The 22,452-nt window shown below is 36.7% G+C and overlaps 1 protein-coding gene across 2 annotated transcripts in view; it reads left to right on the top strand.

Moving 5' to 3' along the window:
- The window catches only part of SLC12A6 (solute carrier family 12 member 6), an 88,039-nt gene that overhangs the window by 12,077 nt on the left and 53,510 nt on the right, over window positions 1–22,452 (top strand). The window contains exon 1 of one of the 2 annotated variants that reach the window (XM_061180558.1): window positions 6,444–6,668. The exons of the other annotated variant lie outside the window; for it this stretch is intronic. Coding sequence (XP_061036541.1) covers window positions 6,545–6,668 — 124 coding nt within the window. The 5' untranslated portion in view covers window positions 6,444–6,544. Of the gene's footprint in view, window positions 1–6,443; window positions 6,669–22,452 lie in introns of those variants that run through there. 2 annotated transcript variants of the gene reach the window in all.

Below are 22,452 nucleotides of genomic sequence, written 5' to 3'. Positions count from 1 at the left end.
ATATACATAATGAGAATCTGTATACTTTTCAGGCTCCAACTATATCTCTAAATTTAGGTAGTGAACTGCTCATTCTCTTAGCAGAATGTTTAGATCATTCTCTAATAGAGCCATTCAGAGTGTTGTATGCAGACGGTGCTGGACCATGAGCTATTTATTATGTCTGTGAGGAGATGAGTTCAGAAATTCAGAGTTTTTAGAAACTTGCATAGCCGTTTGTTAAGGCAAGTTTATGTCTATTGAATCTAATAATAAAAATTGGAATTTGTGTTTTGTATATTTTTCATTTTCTAGTAATTTTTATTATTATTATTGGGGTTTTTTTCAAAATTTTTAGCCCACAATGAACTGGAAATTTAAAGAAAAATAGTCCTTTACCAGAGATAATTTGCAATGAGATTGTGTGGTTCTAGATAATTTGCATAGCTTTTGTACAATACCGTTCTCAGTTTCTGCAAAGCAAGAGGAAATACATATATGATTTGCTCTAAAATTGAATGGTTTTTAGTGATGGGATATAACAAAATATTAAAAACTGTTAGAGAATCCTTATGTCGAAATAATTTCCCACTGACTTTCCCTTGTTTCAGTCTTTTCACTGAACCTAATTTGTCTTCATTTTTTTAATAAATGGGTTGAATAAAATAAAATGCTGGTTATCATGAATTGTTAGCCATGATGAAAAATTGAATTGTTAGCCATGATTAAAAATTAATAATAGAATAGTGTAGAATGGTAAATTGTACTTTCAAAATATTACCCAAAGTAGACACATTCTTTTAAAGAATGGACATGCTTTTTTTAAAAAACAGACATAATATAGTCACAAGTGTTTTACTGAAACTAATAAAATAAATATAATATGTATAATATTTAGCCTAATGTATAAAGCACTGTGGAAGTAATACCATAAGAAATGCCCTTTTTGCCCTAGCCTGGCCTTATATCTTACTGCTTCAAAATACCATAGATTTTTTATTTTAATTTATTTTATTTAAGTATAGCTGATTTACAATGTCATGTTAATTTCTGCTGGACAGCAAAGTGATTCAGTTATATTATATATATATTCTTTTTCATATTCTTTTCCATTATGGTTTATGACAGGATATTGAATATATTAATAGTTCCCTGTGCTACACAGTAGGACCTTGTTTATCCATTCTGTATATAGTAGTTTGCATCTGCTAATCCCAAACTCCCAATCCACCCCTCCCTCACCCTCTCTCCCCACTGGCAAGCACAAGTCTGTTCTCCCATGGATATTGCTGTTGTGGTGGTGGGGTTTTTTGTTTTTGTTTTTGTTTTTGTTTCTTTGGCCATATGCCATGCAGGATCTCAGTTCCCCGACCAGGGATCGAGCCCAGGAACCTGGGCCCCTGGCAGTGGAAGCGTAGAGTCCCAGCCGCTGGACTGCCAGGAAATTCCTTGGGTTTTTTTTTTTTAATGTGAAAGTGTAAATATTTCAAGCCTGTATGATGACTCTCATTTCAAACAATATTCAACACTCTAGAATCAGGAAAAGCATTTATGCAGCTGCCTGAATTCTATGTGAAATGAAATTTGACCCATAAGTGATTTGTTTTATACTCAGATCCAAAGTTTTTTAGATTTCAGTAAACTTCATTCAGTTCATTGTATTTTTTTCTGACTTTTTTTAATGAAAAATTTCAAACGTATACAGAAGTTGAAAGATTGTATGATGAACACCCATATCCATATCCTCCAGATACTACAATTAACATTTTGCTATATTTGTTTTTTTTTTTAAAAAAAAACACATTTTTAAAAATTTATTTATTTTATTTATTTGGTTGCACCGGGTCTTAGTTTAGTTGCAGCCGGTGGGCTCCTTAGTTGAGGCATGCATGTGGGATCTAGTTCCCTGACCAGGGATCCTCCCCTGCATTGGGAGCACCGAGTCTTAACCACTGCGCCACCAGGGAAATCCATGCTATATTTGTTTTATCACATATTCATCCCTTCCATTGATGCATCCATTTTTGAAGCATTTCAAAGTAAGTTGCAGACATCAATGTGCTTCACACCTAAACACTTTAGTATGCGTTATCATTAATGTGTGATGTATAATTTCTAATGTTTTTGAGATTCATCCATGTTGTTGAATGTATCAGTAGTTCATTCCTGGTTATTGTTGGGTAATAGTATATTGTATGAATATACTATAGGTTGTTTATCTTGTGATGGATACCTAGGCTCTTTCCTGTTTGGGCTGTTATGAATAAAGCTGCTAAAAACATACATGTTCAAAAGTTTTTTTGTGGACTTAGCTTTTATTTCTCTTGGGTAAATACCTAGAAAAGGAATTGCTGGGTCATAGGGTAGGTATATATTTCAACTTATTAAAAAACTGCCAGACATTCTTCCAAAGTCATCACACCAACATTCCCATCAACATTTGCTCTACGTCCTTGCCAACAGTTTTTTTTTTTTTATAGATTTATTTATTTTATTTATGTATTTTTGGCTGCGTTGGGTCTTTGTTGCTGCGCCCGGGCTTTTCTCTAATTGCGGTGAGCGAGGGCTACTCTTTGTTGCGGTGCGCAGGCTTCTCATTGCAGTGGCTTCTCTTGTTGCGGAGCACGGGCTCTATCCGTAGTTGTAGCACGTGGGCTCAGTAGCTGTGGCTCGCCGGCTCTAGAGCGCAGGCTCAGTAGTTATGGTGTATGGACTTAGTTGCTCCACGGCATGTGGGATCTTCCCGGACCAGAGCTCGAACCCATGTCCCCTGCATTGGCAGGCGGATTCTTAACCACTGCACCACCAGGGAAGCCCCTTGCCAACAGTTTTAATTGTGATTTTAATTTGCATTTCCTTTATGGCCACTGAGCAGTTTTTCAAATGCTATTAGCCGTGTGTATAGCTTCCTTTGTGAATTGTCTGTTTGAATCTTTTGCTCAATTTCTTTTTTTTTTTATTTATTTAATTTATTTATTTTTGGCTGCGTTGGGTCTTCGTTGCTGCGCACAGGCTTTCTGTAGTTGTGGCGAGTGGGGGCTACTCCTCGTTGCGGTGTGCAGGCTTCTCATTGTGGTGGCTTCTCTTGTTGTGGAGCACGGGCTCTAGGCACACGGGCTTCAGTAGTTGTGGCCCACGGGCTCTAGATCGCAGGCTCAGTAGTTGTGGTGCACGGGCTTAGTTGCTCCACGGCATGTGGGATCTTCCTGGACCAGGGCTCGGACCTGTGTCCCCTGCATTGGCAGGCAGATTCTTAACCTCTGTGCCACCAGGGAAGCCCTTGCTCATTTTCTGTTGAGTTGTCTTTTTATTATTAAGTTGTAGGGGATTTTTATATACTCAAAATACAAGTCCTTTGTCAAGCATATGTTTTACGACTATTTTCTCCCAGTCTTTGACTTGCCTATTCATTTTCATAATGGTGTCAGTTTATTGTATTTTTTCAACATTTTATTATGAAAAATTTCAAAAATACAGAAAATTGAAAGACTTAGAGTGAACACTTGTGTACCTACCACCCAGAATCTATCATTAGTATTTTATTATACTTTTCCTGTCATATGTCTATCCATTTATCTTAGTATATGCATTTCAAGGTAAGGTTCAAATTGCAGATATCAGTTCATTCTTCCCAAATACTTCAAAATCATATTGTTAGTTAGAATTCAGTATCTGTTTGCAGCTTTTTTCTTTTGATTTAAACTTTTCATACCGTGAAATACACAAATTTTAAGTGAAGATTGACTGAATTTTGACAAATGCATATACCTGTGGAACTTTAAACTCTATCAAGATGTGGAATATTACCATCACTCTGCGAAGTTTTCTCATGCCCCATCTCCACTTCCATTCCCCAGAGGCAACCATTGTCCTGTTTTTTTTTTGCACCACATTACTTTTGCCAGCTCTAAAACCTCCTATTAGTGGCTCCATATATTATGTACTCTTTTATTTAAGGCTTCTTTCACCTAGCATAATGTTTCTGAGATTCACCTATTTTGTTGTAGGTATCACACTGGTTCATTCCTTTTTATAGCTGAATAGTAATCCTTTGTATGAATATATCAGAGTTTATTTATCCATTCTCCTGTGGATATACACCTGGGTTTCCAGTTTTGGCCTATTGTTAATAAACTGCTATGAACATTCTTATACTATTTTCATTCAGGGGGGTAAATACCGAGGAGTGCAATTGTTGGATTATAGGGGAAAGTACCAGACCCCTTTCCGAAGTGGGTGAACCAATTTACACTCCAGTAACAATGTATGAAAGTTCCTTTCATTCCATATTCTCACCAAAATTGTCAGTCTTACCAGTTTTAGCCATCATGGTGGCTGTGGAATGGTATACCTCATTGTGGTAGTTCGTTGTACTTTAAATAGCTGTTTCTTACATCCCACCTTCTCTGTCTAACCACTGTTCCTATATAGCACTTACACATCTCTTCTTTGCCACTTCCCCCCCAACGTTTTCTATGCTACTTTAACCTTGCCTTGAATTTTTTATGCCCCTGCACTGTTATCTACAGCCCAGTCTAGGAGAGAACTATTGGTAAGTTAGTTCTCTCTCAAGTTGGTAAATAAATTACTCATCGTTTTAACAGGAATTTGTTACATTCCTACTTGTTTAGTTTGGGGGTTTTTTTAGAGGGGAGAGGTGACAGGATAACATTTGTACATAGGCTTATGTGTACAAGCTGTACATAGATTTATAAACACAAGTCATTGTTTCTGTCCACTGACTATAAAAGATTAGCCACGGTTCAACTCTCTTAATAAATTAAATATGAAAAGTAAGATCCCATTGGAAATATCCAATGGCACTAAAGTATTAATAAATTTGGAACCTAGAATATAATGTTGAACTCTGACAATTTGGTAGTTCCTTTGAGTATATCAGCAGAGTAGCTCCCTGAGTTGTAAATAGGAAAAATCACCAAGGGCACTACCACACCTGACTTAGTTTCTATCAGAGAGAAAAAGCAGTTTCAAAGGCTTCTCAAGTGACAAACGTTTCTCTTTCTCTTGTAGTATTGATAGTTCTCAACCTTGGCTGCCTGTTAGAACCACCTGGGGGAACTTTTAAAAGTCCTATTGCCCAGGTTCTACTCCAGAGGAATTATATCAGAATAGCTGGGATGGGACCCAGGCATTAGTTGTTCTAAAATCTCCCCAATGGTGCAGCCAAGATTACAAACCAGTGTTACACAGGAGCCCATGAAATAAAATTAGGTAAGTGTATATGAGTTTTCTTTCTATGAAATTTCTATGCTGCCTACCAACAAGAGTATTAGAGGTTTTTAAGTGGGGCTTCACCATTTACAAGCTCTGTGACTTTGGGCAAGTTCCTAACCTAATGTTTCTGTTTCTGTGATGATTAAATGACATCATAACAGAAAGTTTCTAGTGCAATGCAGAGCACAGAGTAGGTCTTTAACAACTATTGGCTTCATTCTCTTTTAGAAGTGGTATATATTGGAATAAATGAGGATTATAAACCATCATTCTTCTTTAAATTTAGTGCAGTCTTGTTTGTCAGGTGTTACTAACAACAAAGCCCTCATATTACATCATTAACATGGAAAATAGCACAGAGCTCAAGTTACTGAACTCCCTTGTCTAGGTGCAGAGATAGGGCCTCATACTCTGTAGTTAAAGTCATCAACTGAGAACACAGTTATCTGATAAAGTTAAGTATGTTATTTTAAGTGTGTGCTGAAGGAACTGTACACCTCTCAATCAGGGATTTTCTTGGATTTTTTTTTTTTCTTTAAAACACAATGTTTAAACTCTGTACAATACAAAAAATTCTGAACTCTTCCCTTTAAAAATATTTTGCTCTTTTAAACAACCTGGACTCTCGGGAAAGTTAATGTCTCTTCTTGGATGTCCTTGTATACACTATAGCATCTAGAATTATATCTTGTATAAAATATATAGATATTCATTAAATACTTGCCAAGTGAATGTTCTTATCTGAAAGATAAGAAAAAACTTTTATTGATTTGTATGAGTAGTTTCAGTATGCTTTGAAATAAAGCAACAACAGAAGCTTACAAATAGTTTGATTTTCTAAATTGATGTAAGTGCAAGTCTTTCTTTAAAAAGAAAAGTTTACAAAATGAACTGTTCCCTAATCTTCTTTCTCCTGTGAGATATGAGAGCAGAGGTTGAGATCCTGGCGTGCAAATAACTTAAGGAAACAAGAGGGTGAGCACACAGTGGGCGGAGTTCCATGCATTCTGCCCGCTCTCCAGCCATTGGCAGCTCTGGGAAAGCAGCCTAAACAGTTCTTGGGATTCTTAGAGTTTAATAACAATAAGCAAGAGGTGGAGTGCTTAATCCTTTTAAGTGAATGGTAAACACTGTGGAAGGCGTGTCTTCTAGGTTCCACTCCCTTGGGGCTGTAGGTCACGTGAGCTGAAAGTACTTCCCGATTCCCAGACTAGGTCTCCTGTGGGCAGTGATCAGAGTCGGAAAGGGCACCGCAAGGAAGAGGTAGGCAGGGAAGGTAGACTGGAAGGAAGCTTAAATACAGGGAGAGCACAGGTTCCTAACTACAGCAATGCCACACTTCACCGTGACTAAGGTAGAGGATACAGAGGAGGGGGCAGCAGCATCGGTCTCCCAAGAGGGGGCGCCCAGCTTAGCAGAAATAAAAGCCCGGATTCAGCATTCAGATGAATCAGGTGAGTACTCAATGTGGGCGCATTGGGAAACTGGGGGTTTTCGTGAAAGAAATAGTAACTAAAATATTCAAAATGCCTCTTTTAAGAATGGAGAAAAGGTATTGTGGTTAAAGTACTTCTCAATCAACTGTTTCACTCCCTTGTATATCTGATAACTTATCTTACTTTTTTCACATTCTGGTTTGTTTTTCCCCACAATGAGTTCTGTGTTCATTACCTACAGGTGAAACTGAATCGGTGGCAATGTATGAAAAGCGTTTTCAAGCAAAAAGAAAGGCACAGAGGCAATTTATGCGGAATTTAGACTTCATCTTTTGCTCAGACAGTTTAAATTATATCTGGAAGAGTACATAAACAGGGAGCCTGGTTCAGTAGTTTTGTACAGTGGACTTTGCACTTGTGACTTCGCAAGTTATTCAGTATTTTGCCTCAGTTTACCAGTTAAACAGTAATTCAATAGTGAATGGTCTGAGAATTCTTTAATGAAAGAACAAAAGTACAGTAGGTCGTTATGGTGACTAGCATAGCTTCAGGTTTAATAAATTTGATGAATGTGATTATCCCTATTATTTTCTCTAAATGGTAATAGTTACATTTACTGGGGGGAATTGTGGTTTTGAATTTTTAACATGCCATTGAAATCTGAGTTAATATTATGGTATTAAATACAGCCATAGTTTGAAGCCCTTTATATTTTAAGTCTGTAACTTTCATAAATTGTCAAAAACTCTTCTAGTGTGTGAATAAAGGTTAAGGGAATAAAAATCTCTTACAATTCCTTTGGATTCCATGATTCTAACTGTCCCCTATAGCAAGTAACACGTCACAGTTCTTTGCTGTAAACTGCTGTTGACCCCCTCTTGTCCTAGCAAGCATTCATGAATTTTAAAAAATCTCTAACTTAAAGATAAGGCTTATCAAGAAAAGTTCCATTTGTTTATCTTTTCCTTTTAGTGAGAGAATTTACTAGGGGAAGATAAGAAAGGTTTTATGGAAACTCTTTGTCCACCAGGTTATTTTTTTTTTGCACTAGGTTATTTTTCATTTTGCTAAATAATTAGGGTGATAAGTTGAAAGTAAGGTTAACCTCAACAAGGACCTACGGTGTAGCACAGAGAATTATACTCAATATTTTGTAATAACCTATAAGGGAAAAGAATCTGAAAAAGAATACATATAAAAGTGTGTGTGTGTGTATATATATATATATATATAAAAACTGAATCGTGCTGTACAGATGAAAATAACACATTGTAAATCAACTATACTTCAATTAAAAAAAAAGAAAAGAAGGTTAACCTACTTTGTACTTGAACCCGATTCTCTGCAAACTCTAGGTTAAAGAAGTTAGGTTCTCTTTTGTGATTGTGTGTTCGAAGCTGCACTTTCTTCATTGTGTTTGCTGCCCTTAGATTTTAATCCCATTAAGCTTTTGTTTTTGCTGTTGTCTCATTAATCCCACAAAATGCAAACAAGTGCATTCCTTATCACCTCTACTTTATTTTATTATTTTATTATTTCATCCTTACTGGTCCCATAATGTTTGGGGAAATCTGCTTTATTCAGATTAGAACAGTGTTGAAATCATTTAATCTATTAGTAACCACCTAGAAAACTGGTAAAAAAATTTTTATTGCAACCAACATTGTAATAAGTGACAGTGCTAGGCTTAATTTATTCTCTTCCATAGTAATTGTTTTGGACAAGGAAGAAGTGACAGATATAATTTAACTCGAATTTAATAAGGCTTTTTATTTTGGCGTTTTCCATGACAGCCCAGAAAGTATCCACTTGAATGAACTATTGTTTGGTAAGTGAACAACTAATGGGAATACATTATCTAAATTGTATATCTTTATTGTAGGGTTAAATTAGACGGGGGGGAAAAAGGAAGGAAACGTATATGGGGAAAACCTCAAAGTTTTTTTTGTTTGTGTTTTTTTGTTTTGGTTTTGTTTTGGTTTTTGCTTAGGAGTAAAATGTTCTTGAGGATAGATAGTGGTTTTGGAGCAGTTGCTTGAGATGTGATAAGTTGCAGCCGCTTCTTCTTCTGAGTTAAAATCCTAAATGGATCGTGGTTTTGTTGCAAGCACTTCTCATACTAGCCAGTTACGCAACCAGTCACTTTTTTTATTGTTTCTCCTTCTTTGTGAGGAGAGAAAAATATGATGTACCATCATATAAATTGAACATAGTTAGAAAGCAGATCATCCTTTAAAATGTGTTTTTTAGAAGATGAGATTTATTTGAACTAGACAGGTAATTTGAGATAAAATAGAAATATAAATGTAGACATAATCTAAACTAATTTTTAAAAGATGTACGTTGTGGTGATCCTTTTGTAATGTATAAAAATATCAAATCACTATGTTGTACACCTGAAACTAATATAATATTGTAAGTCAACTATACTTCAGTTTTTTAAAAAAGTACATTCATCCCTGCCATGCCAGCTACTAGAATGCGAGTCTAGTAAAATCCTACTTAATTTTGGTTTTGAAGGGAAAAGCAGAAACTCAGACTTAACCTAACATCTTTCTTGACTATATTCCTCCTCCCCGTCTAGTTTAGGTGCCCTCTCCTATGTTTTCTCTGAAGCCTGTCCATAGAAATAGCATGTACCACACTGTATTGCAATCACCTGTTCACTAGTCTCTCTCCCAGATAGACTGACGGTAGGCTCCTTGAGGGTGTAGATCTCGTTGGATAATTTTGTACCTCCACGTCCAGGTGAATTACACATAATAGGCAATTCAGTGTACAGACTTGTTCTCTTCCTTTTTTTATTCACTAAGCACATGTTCATGCCAGGTGTACTTTTTTCATAAGGCTACAAAGGCAAAGGAAGTATAAGTTCCCCACCACAGGCAGCAGAATGGCTTTGGAGCCATGCACCTGGCTTTGAATCCCAGTCCTACTAATTATTACTAATTAGGAGCAGTGATAATTTGTATTAATTATTACTTGAGTGACTTTGGGCAAGTTATTTAACTTTTCTAAGCCTTACTTTACTCATTGATAAAGGGAATAACAGTACTACTTACTTCACAGGGTGGTTGTGAATTAATGGAAAATGAACATAAAGCACTTAACACGTGTGTGACACAACACTCAAAAATAAGAGCTACCATTTACTTATTATATTGTGATTAATGGTTTAATAAGAACAAAAAGAAACCGCTTTGGATAACAAATTCTGGAGAGGATTATAAAATTGCCCAGAGGGGACCCTGGACTGGTATCTCAGAGGACAGGACACAACTGATTCTTGAAGGGAGGTCTAGACAAGGAGATTGCAAGCAGTAGGAACAATTAGAAGTAATAAGAGGAAGGTGGAGAGCATGTGGGAGACAGAAGTTTAAAGTAGTTAGCACATTGGTCATGTGGTAAAGAGAGCTAAGGGCTGAGGCTGCTTAGTGAAGTGTTAATCAATTTTATCCTCTCCCCACTCTGTGGGATAGTGGGTGTTATTGCCTTTTTTTTTTTAATCCCTGTTATGGTGGTTTTATTTATTTTTTTTAATATTTATTTTATTTATTTGGTTGTGCCGGGTCTAAGTGGCGGCATGAGGGCTCCTTAGTTGTGGCTCGCTGGCTCTTAGTTGCAGCATGCATGTGGAATCTAGTTCCCTGACCAGGGATCGATCCCGGGCCCTCTGCATTGGGAGCTGGGGAGTCTTAACCACTGCGCCACCAGGGAAGTCCCTGTTATTACCTTTTTAGAGATAACGAAACTGAGGCTGTTGACAGCAACTTGCCTAAAGCTACATGGTGAGTAGTAGCAGAGCCTGTGTTCAAAATTACTAAATTTTATGTGCTTCCCATCTCACCATGATGCCAAGTCCTGGCTTTTGGAAAATAAGAGAAAGTTGCTTTATCTCTTAATGGGCATGGGTCATAGGGTTTGATGTAAACATTATGAACTCTGTGATTTTTTTTTACAGGAATAATGCAAGAGTTTTACTGTTTATTGCGTTTACTTAATCAGGTATAAATGTTACATTCATTCATTTATTTAAATATGTATTGAGCTTAAATATTTCTGTATAATAATTGTTCCAGATCTTCTCCCTCACTCATCAGATTTTTTTTTTTTTTTTTTGACCACACTGTGCGGCTTGTGGGATTTTAGTCCCCCAACCAGGGGTTGAACCTGGGCCTCCGCAGTGAAAGCGCCAAGTCCTAACCACTAGACCACCAGGGAATTCCCTCATCAGATCTTATAGTGTCTATGGATTTGGCAGATTTTAACTGCTGGACTTGCCTTCACATGATACAGATAGCAGACTGAAAGATTTATAAGGAAATTTTCAGAGACGAACCTATAATAGAAAAGAAGGGAACTTTATATTGGTATTGAACAGCATCTCCAAACATTAACTCTTAGTAATCCAAATGGCATGAGTGCATACTATGGAGAGAGATTTCATGTTAAATGGAGTTTAAATTTTATTAAGAACCCTCAAGATGTTAAATTGTTACCTAAACATTAGTTCTGCTTGTTACCCGTGAAAGCTTATGTCCTAAGGAAGGTGATATGGCTACCTTTTTATTTACTAATATTAAAATAAGTTGAAATAGACAACTGAAGAGCTTCTTTGTATTGATAAAAAAATCTTTTCTATAGTAAAGATTTAAAAGCTTTTTAACTATTCACATGGGTTTTTTTTGTTTTTGTTTTTTTTTTAACCAACACAACTAACAGAAATTCAGATCTGCATGTTTTGAAATCTCAGGGTCAAAAGTTTATCCTTAAACTCGGCTTCATGAGGCATGTTTTTCTGCCTCTCGCCCCGCCCCCCAATATTCCATCATTGTCAGAAAGACTAACACCTCCCGAAATATCTTCCCAGTTCTTTTCACCATCTTTTTTTTTTAACTCTGAGACCTTAATACAATACAAATTTGAGACTGATTGCCTTCAGTTCTGTACATCGTAAAACTTTGTTTAGATCATTAACCCTTCTTTGTCATATTCATGTTACGCACAGACAATGAAAGTGACAACACTTTCGTTCCCCATTTCAATACTGTTGTCACCAATTTTTTGTTTATTTAGGGTATTTTGGTTGAAGTATAGTTGATGTACAATATTACATAAGTTACAGGTGTACAATATAGTGGTTCACAATTTATCACCGATTTTTTTAGAATCTCTCGCTCCCCAGATTTTTCTTGCTTAACATACTGACCCTCTGTGTACTCAGCTACTTTTGCCGCATAGAAAATATACCAGGGATTTCCCTGGCGGCCCAGTGATTAACACTCCACGCTTTTGAGCTGAAGTTCATCTTAATCAGGCTGGATAAACCTTAATTATTTTCCTGTATTTTCAGAGTAAATAGCTATGGAGTAGGTGCCACAGTAGTGACCAAGGAGGTTTTTTGTTTTGTTTTAATTCTTCCTTGTTTTTTTTTTTTTTTTTTTTAATAGAGAGAATGTTTTGCTTATTTCTTTTAAATTTTATTTATTTATTTATTTATGGCTGTGTTGGGTCTTCACTTCTGTGCGAGGGCTTTCTCCAGTTGTGGCAAGTGGGGGCCACTCTTCATCGCAGTGCGCGGGCCTCTCACTATCGCGGCCTCTCTTGTTGCGGAGCACAGGCTCCAGACGCGCAGGCTCAGTAATTGTGGCTCACGGGCCCAGCTGCTCCGCGGCATGTGGGATCTTCCGGGACCAGGGCTCGAACCCGTGTCCCCTGCATTGGCAGGCGGATTCTTAACCACTGCGCCACCAGGGAAGCCCCTTCTTCCTTGTTTTTGAGTATCATTATGGGCTTAAGGTTTTTATTTATGTTTTGTATTACAATTAGTTAGGATAATGATTATTTTCAATGTTCAGATTGTTCCCAATTTGTCCAGTGGAAGACAAGAGGTTTTTGTTTTGTTTTTCTAAAGAATGGGCGAAAATAAAAGTATGTTTGTATTCTTTTTTTTTAAAATAAATTTATTTATTTTATTTATTAAAAAAAAAAAAAAAAGACTCCATGCTTTGCCCCACAGGAAATATACCAGTGACTTCCCTGGCAGTCCACTGGTTAAGACTTCACACTTCCAATGCAAGGGGCGTGGTTTCCATCCCTGGTCAGGGAACTAAGATCCCACATACAGGGTGGTGTGGCAAAAAAAAAAAAGAAAAAGGAAATATACCAGAGTAGAACTGGTTTAAATTGATAAAGATAAAATTTCTCCAAAATATATATACATACATATTGCTTAATATTTTTATATTCTATACTCAAAGCAACATTTAGTTTAGGATTATAAAAACTTATTGAGTATTATTTTAGCATATTGTAAAATATTCAAAAGGTTTTCAAATTTCCAACTGAATTTGGACATACAGCATAGGTTACAAAATTGATTATAAGCTGGTAAGTTTAAAGACTGTAGCATCTCTTGATTTTGCCAGGTTGAAAGAGGAAACAATTTTACATTAAAAATGTCATCAGTACTATAGTAATAATTGTTGAACACCTACTGTATGCCAGATACTTTACAAATATTGGCTTATTTAATCCTCACAACAACCAGGACAGGTAACCATTATCACCATTTTAGAGATGAGGAAAGTGAAGTACCAAGAAATTTAAGTAGTTTATTTGAGTGGTAAATGTGGAATTCAAAGTAAGGTCTCTGTGACCTTAAAACCGTTTTTCTTTTCATCACACCACACTGTCTCTCTACTTCAAACACACATTTAAACATGTTATGTTTTCTGAAGTAGGCTGCTCTATTTTCTCAGTAGCTACTAATGCTTCTTAGGTTCTATTTCTTTTGTCTTCGTGGATTTTTCAAAATTAATTGAAAGTTACTTGTTGCTTCTAAGTTTCATGTGTTGGATTGCTTTTTTATTTGGTGTAGAATATTTCCAAATGTAGGATATTCTTTCAAACGATGCTAAAAATTGAGAGATATGAACAGGTAAGGAACCTGGCTCAATCTGACAGTCTTTTAGTAGCCCTCCACTCCTCCACTTTCAAGGGAGATGCACCTTATCAGTGAGAGGGGAATAGGAACCTTAAAAACTAAGGGTTATTGGCAGGGAGAAAAATGAGCATATGGAGTAAGTGAAAGAATTAAATTTTAATATAACTTTAAGAATAAATATGCTGCTAAAGGCATGAAAGATGTGTTTATTTTAGTGTATTAGAAAAAATTGTAATATTTCATTTCATGGATCTTATTACTTAGAATGAATCTAGGTAAAAACACAAGTCTGTTTAAAGAAAAATACTAATATAGATAGAGCATAGACATGGCAAAGATTGAATGTGGTACATAAATAACATAAATGATTTTGATCCATTCCAAACCCTCATGCACTGAACTGGATCTCATTTCCTTTTCTGTGTGTTCTTTACACTGCATCATACAACCTTTTTGTGACAAGAGATTTCCATGGTTGTATGAGAAATGGTGAACCGAGTCCTTTTCAGAAGCTATCTTCATCTTTCCACCACCACATTGCCTTTGTCCATATATTTTTCTTCATATGAACTCTCTTCTGCTTTCTACTCCCTGTCTGCCATTAAAAAATTACACAAACCCACATTACCTCAAGACTAGGCTCATACTCATTTCCTCCAGGATGACTTGCCTGATCCTCTACCCCAGCTTTGATCATTTCATCATTCAGTATTCATCACCACTCAAATATATGTTGCATTGTGCTCCAAACATGCGATAGCTTTGTAAGTATATTTGTATCTCTTCAGTTGTATTGTGTATTGTACGAGGGTGAGGGACAGTGTTTTAATATTTTTTTGAAAATTATATGTATTTTTTATTATGGAAAATTTCAAACTCTCAAAAGCTCAGTAACTTTCTGTTCATTTCTCTTACCTGTTAGTGTTTTTCCTTATTTTTAGATTTTCTTTATATTTAGGGATATCAACCCTTAGTGATATAAATTACAAATGTTTTTCCCAGTCAGTACTTCTTTTGGGAATTCCGTGGTGGTCCAGTGGTTAGGACTCTGCGCTTCCACCACAGGGAACACCGGTTCGATCCCTGGTTGGGGAACTAAGATTCTGCAAACGACAGGGCACGGCCAAAAAAAACCCAAAAAACAAACAAACAAAAAAAACACTTCTTTTAAAGTTTTATTGAGGTATAATTAACATAAAATAAACTGCACATATTTAAAGTGTACAGTTTGATGAGTTTTAACATAACACTCCTGTAACAATTATCATAGTCAAGATAACATTTTCATCACCTGCAAAAGTTTCTTCTTACCCTTTTATAACCCACTCACCTAATTCCCTGGCCCCCAGGCAACCACTGATCTGCTTTCTGTCACTATAGTACATTAGTTTTCATTTTCCATAATTTTATGTGAATGGAATCATACAGTATGTACTTTCTTTTGTCTGACTGCTTTTATAAAACATAACTGAGATTCATCCATCTAGTCAATATCCTTTAAATCCAACTAACATTAAGGTCTTCCTTATTTCTCAGAGTTTAACATTTAGGGCAGTAGCTGAACATGATACAACCCTCTGGACCTCGCAGAGGCTTTTTAAAGTGTTGACTTCTTTGCCAAGATTTGAATGTTTTTAGGATTAGTCTGTAACCAGGACTTACTTTTCAGAGAGGGTTCTGGGAAGGTGAAATCTCCCTATCCTTCTGTTACTAATTCCAGCCTGGATCTGCCACTCTTGAGCCAGATGACCCCTGGACCTGATGAACAGTTAGATGCAAGTGAGGCCTGAGCTCTGTGGGAGCTCTATCGGGGAGAGCTGACCCAGGACTTGTTCCTCAAGGGCTGGAAGATCCTCTGGGTGAGGATAAGAATGGCAGATCCAGAAAAGAGCTTGGCTTGGTAGAGATCCATGGACTCCCCTAGTGGGGAGAAAGGGAAAGAGGCAGGGACTGCTATCTCCCTATCCCTGAGGATGGGAGATGTAAGGAGACCTCAGAGCCGGGAACCTTCCTCCTGGGCCTCCACAGGGCTGGCAGCTGGCCTGCTGCCCTGCCCATCTACAGGCGTAGAGGCTGCTTTGCCTTTCTGTTCTCTTGAGACTGCTCCTACCTGTGGTCCTCCAACAATGAAACCAAAGCCCCTCTGAAGTAACAAAGAAAAAGTACTCATCTGGGGAAGCCAGGCAACCAGAAAGAGAAAAAGCACTTAAACAATGCAGTAGACCAACTAAATAGAAATGCCAGAGGAGACAGTAACTTGAATATGAAAATAATAAACAATAGGAGCACTTAAGGAAGTTCAAGTGAAGTACAAAAAAAAAAATTATGGAGCAAAAATATGATTTCCCATCTAAATACTTATTACCACCTGACTTTAATCCATGCACATACACTTTAAAAAACAATCTCCACTAAAATGTAAGCACAATAAGAGCAGGAATATTTTCTCTTGTATATCTGCTGATCTTTTGTCAATGCCCAATGTCTAGAACACAGTCTTTCACATGGTAAGCACCCAGTACATAATTATCGAATAAAGGAATGAATATGATCATTTAATGGCCTGGAAGAGTCAAAGCCCAGAGCCAAAAATACAAATAGATTGAAAAAAAGTAAAAGACTTGGAGAATAGATTCAGGACACCTAACGTGGCTAATATAATTTACAGAAAAAGGAACAAATGGAAGAGAAGCAGTAATGAAATAAATAAATAAATTTTTCCTGAGATAAAGAAAGAGTTCATTATGCAGATTGATGTTCCAGGAAAGATCAGTGTTGAAAAAAACACACCTAGGCTTATCCTGGTAAAGTTTTTGAACTCCAGGGATTCATTTTGGAGGCTTCCAGACAGAACATGGTATACCTATAAAGTATAAGGCTCACATCAGAATTCTAATCCACAACACTGGGAATTAGGAGGCAGTGGAAGAGTATCCACAGATTACCAAGAGAAAAAGGCTATAATCAGAAATCCCTATTTCCAGTGAAGATATCATCCCCTCTGCAAGGGGGAACTATGTCATAAATGTAACTTTAGAGAGTGTATTACCCACTTAACCTCTCTGAGAATATTTAAGAAAGGTTTTTAACCAAATAAAAATGAAAGGGATAGAAAAAGTGGAAAATGACAGACTCTTTGGGAATGTTATATAAATGCTAAGTAAGGACTCTAATCAAAAGGGACATACTTCAGGGAACAATTCAATAATATTTATGATGTAAAAGTACTAAGTAAGTCAAAGCAAAACCTCAAAATTGTGGGAGGAAAAAGAGGTAAGAGCTTTCCAAATGGAGATGAGGAGAAGAAAAAGTGCCAGTAAGCACATTTAAGCACATTAGTCATCAGGGAAATGCACATCAAAACCATAATGAGGTGCCACTTCACATCCACTAGGATGGTTCTGATAAAAAAGATGGACAATAAAAAGTGTTGACAAGGATGTGGAAAAATTGAAACCCTTATATACTTATGGTGGGAACATAAAATGGTGCAACCACTTTGGAAAACAGTTTGGCAGTCCTTCAAGAAGTTAAATATAGAGTTACCATATGATCTTGCAGTTCCACTTCTAGGTATATACTCAAAATGAGAATATATGTCCACACAAGAAATAGTACAGGAATGTTCATTGCAGCATTATCCATGATAGCCCCAATGATAGAAACAACCCAAATGTCCACTAAGTGATAAATAGATAAATAAAATGTGGTATATCCATATAATGGGGTATTATCTGGCAGTAAAAACAAATGAAGTACAGATGCATTGCTACTATACAGAAGAACCTTGAAAACATTATGCAAAATGAAGCCAGTCACAAAAGACCACATATGATTTCATTTATATGAAATGTCCAGAATAGGCAAATTTATGGAGACAAAAAAAGTAGATTCGTGGTTGCTGTGGACTGGGCAAGGTGGGAGTGAAATGGAGATTGACTGCTAATGGGTACAGGGATTCTTGGAAGGGGACAGGGGAACCAAAATGTAAAATTAGATTGTGGTGATAGTTGCACAACAATGTGAATATATTAAGAAACATTGAATTGAACACTAAGTGGGTGAATTATATGGTATGTAAAGTGTATCTCAATAAAATGTTTTTAAATAAAGGGACTAAGTACTGATACATGAAACAACTTGCATGAATCTCCAAGGCCTTTTATGCTGAATGAAAGAAGCCAGTCCCAAAATAAAAGGTTACATACTGTAAGATTCCATATTTATATATTTTTTTAAATTATAGAAGATCATTACACATTTACTAATAATCAAAACATATATATGTATGTGTTCATGGGTATATTCACATACATACACACTAGAAACAGACTTTTTAAATTGCAGCATGTACAGTAGTTTCTATTTTAATTTCTCTGTATGTTTGAAAATCTAGAAAATGTTAAATTCAGCTTGCATTAAGCAGTTGTCCTTTTACCAATGACATAAAATCAGTAAAGACTCTTAAAATATCAGAAATGTTTACCATATCCTCTTAGTCCCCATAATGCAAAGCTTCAGCTCCTTAGTTCCTTAGCTCTGTAGCTCCTTAGAATTTGAATGTTTGGGTCAATTCCCTTCCCTTTTTGTTAAGGAGGTAGTCTATGTGGTCAGGCCTTATTCTTCCAAAACCATCTTTTATTGTAAAATGAAGAAAACATGAAATACGTTTGTCTACAGTGCATGAAAAATAATTTGGATCATCCATAAAGCCAAAGAAGGACGTAAGGTATCAACGATCTCTTGAATGTTTGCAACAATCCCCAAACGATCTTTTCCTCTTTGTCACTTCTTGGTGAGATTTTTCTGTGATTTTTTTTTTAGAAATTCACGTTCTTATTTATTGATTGATTGATTGCTGTGTTGGGTCTTCGTTTCTGTGCGAGGGCTTTCTCTAGTTGTGGCAAGCGGGGACCACTCTTCATCGCGTTGCGCGGGCCTCTCACTATCGCGGCCTCTCTTGTTGCGGAGCACAGGCTCCAGGCGTGCAGGCTCAGTAATTGTGGCTCACGGGCCCAGCTGCTCCGTGGCATGTGGGATCTTCCCAGACCAGGGCTCGAACCCGTGTCCCCTGCATTGGCAGGCAGATTCTCAACCACTGTGCCACCAGGGAAGCCCTTTTCTGTGATTTTTAACTGTGTGAGTACTGCCCTCTTCTGTCATTTATACTTTTCTTGGCTAATCAGTTTGTGGATTTGGTCTAAGAAACTGTCTTTATCTTTATACTGTGAGCTTCATTAAATCTGCTTTTTGCTATTATTTTTGCTATCTTCCAAGTGTTATAGACTGCATTAAAATCACAATCATGTTCATCTCACATGAGCTCTTCAACTTCCAGTGGATTTACTCCCATATATTTTAGAAGAGTTTTAACAAAACTTATTTGTTGAATTAATAGGTTGGTTAATTAAAAGACAATACAAGGCAGTATATACCCAACAGTTCAGAGGAAGATTAAACCTTTTAGAAGATTAAACCTCAGGGTGGGGCTAAGGAAGAAGAAGCATTTGAATTGGGCCTTTGAAAGATAAAGCAGTCAGGTAAGTGGAGACAAAAGAGAGGGAAATTTTCAATGAAAAAGTGATACAAACAAAGATGCATGCGTCTAGAATCAAGGCTCAAAGCATTCCAGAGAGTGTGGAGCAGGGAGTTCATGACTAGAAACAGCAAATGATAAGGTTAGAGAGGAGTAAACTAGTGCTAGATTATAAAGGGACTCGAAAGCCAGGATTAGGTTTTTTGGAGTTCATCCTATAAGCCAAGGGATTCAGACAAGTAAACCGGGATCTATTTATGGCTGTTTAAGCCATTAGCCTCTGCTGCCACCACCATTACCACTACTACTCCCGGCCTGAAAATTGACAGTAGGAGCGGGAGACAGAGCCTGCAAAGGCAACCCTTTCCTTTCCGTGGAGGGACTTGAATCAGTACCCCACACATGATGTCAGGATATATATAAACAAGAAGTGAGAATGATCGTCTCTTCACAAAATGGTTGGGCACTCCTGGCACTTTAACTTGGAGATCTTTGAAAGTGTTTATATTTTAAACAATAAAGCAACCTGATAAAGGCAGAATTAACAAGGAGGAAAATGCAGGATTGTTTGACGATAGGAGAATCGGTGGCAGGGAGAATAATTGACTATTTTAATGGTCCAGGCTGTGAAGAATGAGACTCTAAATGGTGGCGGGGCAATGGAAAGAAGAGATTGGTGTGGAAGCCACAATGGACTGGATTTGATGAATGAGAAAGGGGAAGAATCAAAAGTTGGAAACATATATGCTGACTGGTTCTGCTTCTTATCTTACCCACTTTTTAAATCAATTTTTAAAATCTCCTTTCCTATCAATTAGGTATATATTATATGTTAGGTACAATACATTTATTTATATGTATGGTATTATAGACTAATATAACATTATATACCATTATGTATTAGGTATAATATATACCTAATATTGTATACAGGTATATTATTAGGTGTATATTTCCTATGTTATCTCCAGAACTTCTCAATTAGCTATGTCCTCATGGTCAATCCCTCTGACTAGAATGTCTCCCCTTGTCCATTTTCTCTCACCCATTCTGCTTTTTGATAAACTACCCATCCTTCAAGATTTAGCTCAGTTATCCCCTTGACACCATCCCTGATCACCACTTTATTTTGTTTTCCTTCCTTTTTGATTCTCACAGTATTTGTACCTATACTATAACAATTATTTTTATTTTCATAATTATTTACATATTTCCTCTCCAAATTCTTGAGAACAAAGGGTTACTCTTTTGGTATCTGTAGTGCCTAGCACAGCACCTGACATAGAGTAAGCATTCAGAGTATTGGTTGAACTAATACTAATAATAACAACCACCTAGAGACAGACCATGCTAGAGATGCGTGTTAGCACATGGATAAACTACAGTGGCCTAGTAATGATCATGCCTGCTGATCTCTGATAAATCTGGCATTCATTTCATTTGCATATTGCATTCTTATTTTCTTACCTAAAATACCACTTTTATTTTTAGACTTCCACACAGAGAATTTTAGTTGTTTTTCATCTCCCTTAGATGTCAAGACTTTTCCTGATAGGACCCAACCCTTCCAAGACGATCCCAGACATGTGCTGTGTTTATTCCTCTCCTATGATTTTGAGTTCTCCATGATTTTTAAGGTTTTTAAAAGTTTTACTTAAAGCTCCTACTGCCTCAATCCATGTTGCTCTTCTCCTTTGGACCCTTGCAGCACTAAAGGCAATACCACAGGTTATCAGCTCTACCACACTGGGCAAATCATTTCTGTTTTCTGAGCTAGTTTCTTCTGGAACATGGGAATAATTCTTCCTCACAGGGTTGCTGTGCAGGTTTGGTATGATGATAGTAGGAAAATTTCCCTAAATTGAGTCACTTAGAGACTATCTTTATAATCTTTCCATTTTTATGTATCATTTTTGCATTCTTTTTTTTCCTACACTGTCAGTGCTTTTCTGCTTTCCTTTATATAAGAAACTTCATCACCAAATGAAATATCAGCAGTGCTTGCCACTCTATAAATAAAATATAAACTAAAAATAGATGTAATATAAATGATTTTAATCTTGCTAGATACTGTTGCCAAGCAGAGGCTCTGAGCTTGTTAAAAAAGAGATCATTGAGTTTTGAAGAGATGTTACAGATATTCTAGAACAGACATAAGAAAATTCTATTTGATAAACTGCTTCAACTCCCAGGTAACAGGGTTAATGGTAGGGGTGTAGGGAGAAGGTGGAATCACATCCTGATAATCTAAAATCACAGTTATAAAAACCTACCAAGATGTTTAGAACAAATGATTTTAATAAACTTTTAGTGTAAAATTATGATAAATATTTATGAATGCTTATATTCTTACAGAAGTAATCAAAATATAAAAATAACAAAAGTGAAATAGTGTGGTTACTAAACTTTTTCAAATAGTAAAAATGGAACCATATTTACCATCCTAGGTAGGTGATCTTTATCTCTTCCTAATATCTCTACCCTTTCAGCCCTGACTCTGTCCATAACTGCATGGGCTTCGCTTTACTTTCTCATGCCCAGAGTGGGGGAGGGGTTCTTTTATAGTTTTTTAATTTAATTTGTTTATTTATTTATTTTTGGCTGCGTTGGGTCTTTGTTGCTGCGCACAGGCCTTCTCTAGTTGAGACGAGCGGGGGCTACTCTTCGTTGCGGTGCTCAGGCTTCTCATTGCAGTGGCTTCTCTTGTTACGGAGCACGGGCTCTAGGTGTGCAGGCTTCAGTAGTTATGGCATGAGGGCTCAGTAGTTGTGGCTCAGAGGCTCTTGAGTGCAGGCTCAGTAGTTGTGGTGCACAGGCTTAGTTGCTCTGCGGCATGTGGGATCTTCCCGGACCAGGGATCGAACCTGTGTACCCTGCATTGGCAGGCAGATTCTTAACTACTGCGCCACCAGGGAAGTCCCTCTTTCATAGTTTTTTATGTTGAATTTGACTCTTCCAACAGATTAGGAGCGTCTTAATGTCAGGAAATATACTCATTCTTTTATTCCTCACAGTATCTAACAGTTTTAGGTGTCTTTAAAACTTACTGAATTAAATTATTATTGTTTGTTTGAGTTGAAGTCATTAATAAACTTGAATGGGGAATGTAGTACAGGCACTCTTGGGTAATTACTATTGTAATTATCTTATCTAAAAATCTCAAATCATGTGTTAATGCATATTTAGTCCAAACTATAAATGTATCAAATTTTGAAATAAGTTGGGTGAATCAAACTATTAATACCACGTGCCCATACAATTTTAAGCCAGTGAACCCAAGGGTTCACCCACATTACTTCTATATTTTCCTCAGTACTATT

Source organism: Eubalaena glacialis, chromosome 2 (assembly GCF_028564815.1).
Source record: "Eubalaena glacialis isolate mEubGla1 chromosome 2, mEubGla1.1.hap2.+ XY, whole genome shotgun sequence".
In the NCBI taxonomy this organism is placed as follows: Eukaryota; Metazoa; Chordata; class Mammalia; order Artiodactyla; family Balaenidae; genus Eubalaena; species Eubalaena glacialis.
The sequence above is the reverse complement of the archived record's forward strand: the minus strand, read 5'-3'. Positions and strand labels throughout refer to the sequence as shown.